This window comes from Octopus bimaculoides, chromosome 25, assembly GCF_001194135.2.
Source record: "Octopus bimaculoides isolate UCB-OBI-ISO-001 chromosome 25, ASM119413v2, whole genome shotgun sequence".
Lineage (NCBI taxonomy): Eukaryota > Metazoa > Mollusca > Cephalopoda > Octopoda > Octopodidae > Octopus > Octopus bimaculoides.
In genome coordinates this window covers 7,955,707-7,959,421 of record NC_069005.1, presented here as the reverse complement: position 1 = coordinate 7,959,421, position 3,715 = coordinate 7,955,707, and the positions used below count along the sequence as shown (strand labels likewise).

Sequence of the window (3,715 nt, the reverse complement as noted above, 5' to 3'; positions counted from 1 at the left end):
TATATTCATATATGTATCATATATTTATATATATGTATCATATATATATATGTATCGTTGGTGATTTTCTTTCTCTGTCTTCTCTTCTTTGAACTTTTTCTATAATTCTGATGAAGAGCTCTGCTTGAAACTTGAAATCCTCTTTCTTTTCTTTCCTTTCCTGAGCGTGCAGTAACACAGTACTTATACCGTGTCCTCGCATTGTTTTTTCTTGCTTGTTCTTGTTTGGATTGACTATATACATATATATTAACATATATATATTCACTTATATATATATGTGTGTGTGTGTGTGTGTGTGTATATATACATACATGGTCTTGCAGATAAATTGAGACAATTGTTATGATGCACAAAACTGGTTGTAAATACTAAAATAATAGTAGGAGACAGATATAATTTTAATGTAACATTTAGTACAACAAAAACATTTGTCAGTCAATATGGCCACCCTTTTGGGCAATTACTACCTCCACATGTAAATAAATTTTTTTTGCAGGTGCTGCAACCTCCACCCTTTTGATATTGTGTGTTGCACGTACAATGCAGGTCTTCAATCTGTTGACACTTGTGTGTGGTGAAGCAATGGTGTTTGCTTAAAGTACACCCCATAAAAAGTAATCAAGAAGATTGTGATCTGGGCTATTACTGGGCCACGTGTTGGCCTTCACAAAAAATGGCGCCTTCTCACCAAGGAAGGCCTGTGTTGCTTTTGATCCATGGCATTGTGCAGAATCCTGGATAAGCACTTCATTGTCAAACTCAAACTTGTGCTCCATTCGAGATAATAGAGTTCTTCAGTATGTCCAGATACTCTTTTTCTGTGCTGATTTTTAAATGAGATGAAGTGTGGACCCATAACACTTCCACCACTCTTCACGGCTCCAAATACCATCACAGAAACAGAAAAATCTCCATTCTCCTCATCATTATTAATACACACACACACAGCAAGAGGCAGCCCTGAAACTCACTGGACCCTGCCAAACCATCCAGTATGGAGAGCAGATATTTGATGATGATTTACCTTTAGAAGCTAAAACATGTCACAAACAGATTTTAACTTTGCGTCATCATCATCATCTTTTAACATCTGTTGTCCATGCTGGCATGGGATGGACAGTTTGATCAGAGCTGGTAAGCTGAGTGGCTACACCGGACTCCTGTCTGATTTGGCATGGATTCTACAGCTGGATGCCCTTCCTAACACCAACCACACCAAGAGTGCTTTTACTTGTTTCTGGCATGGGTGCCAGTTGTGTGAAACCAGTATTTGCCACAATTATGATTTCACTTAGTTTTATGGGTCTTCTTCTCAAGCATGTCCTATTGCCAAAGGTCTCGGTTATTTGTCATTGCTTCCATGAGGCCCAACACTCGAAAGGTGCTTTTTACGTGCCCCCAGCACAGGTGCCAGTTACGTAACTCTAGCACCAGCTACATTGCCTCCGTGAGGCCCAATGCTTGACAGGTGCATTTTGCATGTCACTGGCACAAGTGCCAGTTGCCTCCTATGTATTAATGTCCGTGTATCTCAGCAATGTATATTAGTGAAAGATGTAAGCAATGGTGAGAAACCATATAAACTGGTAGTTTCAAATGACAGTCCCTTGTGTGATAATTGTTTTGCACAAGTTATAAAAGCAATCCCTTGTTACTGCAGTAATCTGTTGATTGTCTGGTTGGATACATTTAACTAAATGTTTACAAGATGCATGATAAAATTTTTATTTAACCCTTCAGCAGTCACTTTATTCTGTCAAAATTAATGATTTTTTTATTCACATTGTTTTGAATTAATTATGCATTATCTTGTAGCTGGGAGATTTTGATGAGGTAATTACTCTCTCTCTCTCTTTACTCTTTTACTTGTTTCAGTCATTTGGCTGTGGCCATGCTGGAGCACCACCTTTAGTCGAGCAAATCGACCCCAGGACTTATTCTTTGGAAGCCTAGTATTTATTCTATCGTTCTCTTTTGCCGAACCGCTAAGTTACGGGGACGTAAACACACCAGCATCGGTTGTCAAGCGATGTTGGGAGGGGGGGACAACCACAGACACACAAACATATACACACACACACATATATATACATATATACAATGGGCTTCTTTCAGTTTCCGTCTACCAAATCCACTCACAAGGCTTTGGTTGGCCTGAGGCTATAGTAGAAGACACTTGCCCAAGGTGCCACGCAGTGGGACTGAACCCAGAACCATGTGGTTGGTAAGCAAGCTACTTACCACACAGCCACTCCTACGTCTATCATTAATTTTTATTAATTTTTAGAATGATATTGTAGGGTTGGTATTAAAAGTAAGATCTGGACAATGTGAATATAAAAGAGGTAGAATATTTCGGCTGGGTGTGGCCGGTTTGAATGCTAAAGGGTTAAATTTACAAAGATTAAATCAGAGAGACTTAAATACGTTTCATAAATTTCTTTTTCCAGCACCGTCTGTATAAGATCATGTCACCAATAGTGAGTAAGAAGCCTGTCTATGTCTACAACGGGGAAGGCTGTGGTGAGACATCGTTGTCTATGTTAATGGAAAGTTTAACCTCTTGTCTCGACTCCAGAGTTCATGATGTCCAGATGATATCAGCCGAAAGTATAATTAAAGGTAAATATGTTGTATGTGTTGTGTTATGAACATATAGGATAGATAGAACGTACACAGATGGTTATATATATATATACATACAGACAGACACACACACACACATATAACGAGCTTCTTTCAGTTTCTGTTTACCAAATCCACTCACAATGTTTTGGTCAGCCTGAGGCTATAGTAGAAGACACTTGCCCAAGGTGCCATGGAGTGGGACTGAACCTGGGATCATTTGATTGGGAAGCAAGCTTCTTACCACACACCCACTCTTGAGCTTATATATATATATGTATTTCTATATGTGTGTGTGTGTATATATGTATATATATATATATGTGTGTGTGTATATATATATACATATATGTATATATATGTATGTGTGTGTATATATATGTATATGTGTATATATATATTTATATATATATAATTGTTTTGAGGAAGAATATGATTAATCAGAAATTCTCTCACAAAGTTAAGGTTTGCACTTAGAAGTGCTCAAGAGGAACTTGAGACAAAAGATAAAAAATATATATGAAGAAATGTAAGACCAGGTAATTTAATCTGTAAACATGACTCTGATTTCAGATGAATTTATAGAACAAGTATATACATGATACATTAAAAATATATAAGTATACAGACATTTAAAAAAAATCTATAAAGAAATAAATATATTAAAAATATATATATAAAATAATAGATTTTTAAAAACTTTTGATGTAGGCATAAATATATTAAAACGTACATGTATAAGTAAGTATATTGAAGACGATCTGAAGTAGTGATGAAAGCGAAATAAAAGATACAAGGAGGAAAGAAATTAAGTCAGGATAGTTGAACATTGTTAAAATAGGGTACCAACGGCCGTTTCTAGAGATTAATTGCTGGTAAAAATAAGGGTGTATAGTACCCATTATTTAGCAGTTCCTCCTTCTTTAGGGTAACAGGTTTTACATTTCCAAGTTGACAATAACAAGTACGGGAGGTTAGGTTTTTTTTTATATAGATAAGAGGCATGGGTCGGGGAAGAAAGAGAATTAAGTATATTCCAATAAAAATATTCGTATATATATATATATATATATATATATATATATAT

General features: G+C 36.0%; 1 protein-coding gene across 4 annotated transcripts in view; it reads left to right on the top strand.

Annotated features, from left to right (window-relative positions):
* Window positions 1-3,715, top strand: part of LOC106883156 (uncharacterized) — a 35,863-nt gene that overhangs the window by 27,443 nt on the left and 4,705 nt on the right. For all 4 annotated transcript variants that reach the window (XM_052976679.1, XM_052976681.1, XM_052976680.1 and 1 more), the window contains one exon: window positions 2,454-2,625. In XM_052976679.1, coding sequence (XP_052832639.1) covers window positions 2,454-2,625 — 172 coding nt within the window. The remainder of the gene's footprint in view (window positions 1-2,453; window positions 2,626-3,715) is intronic.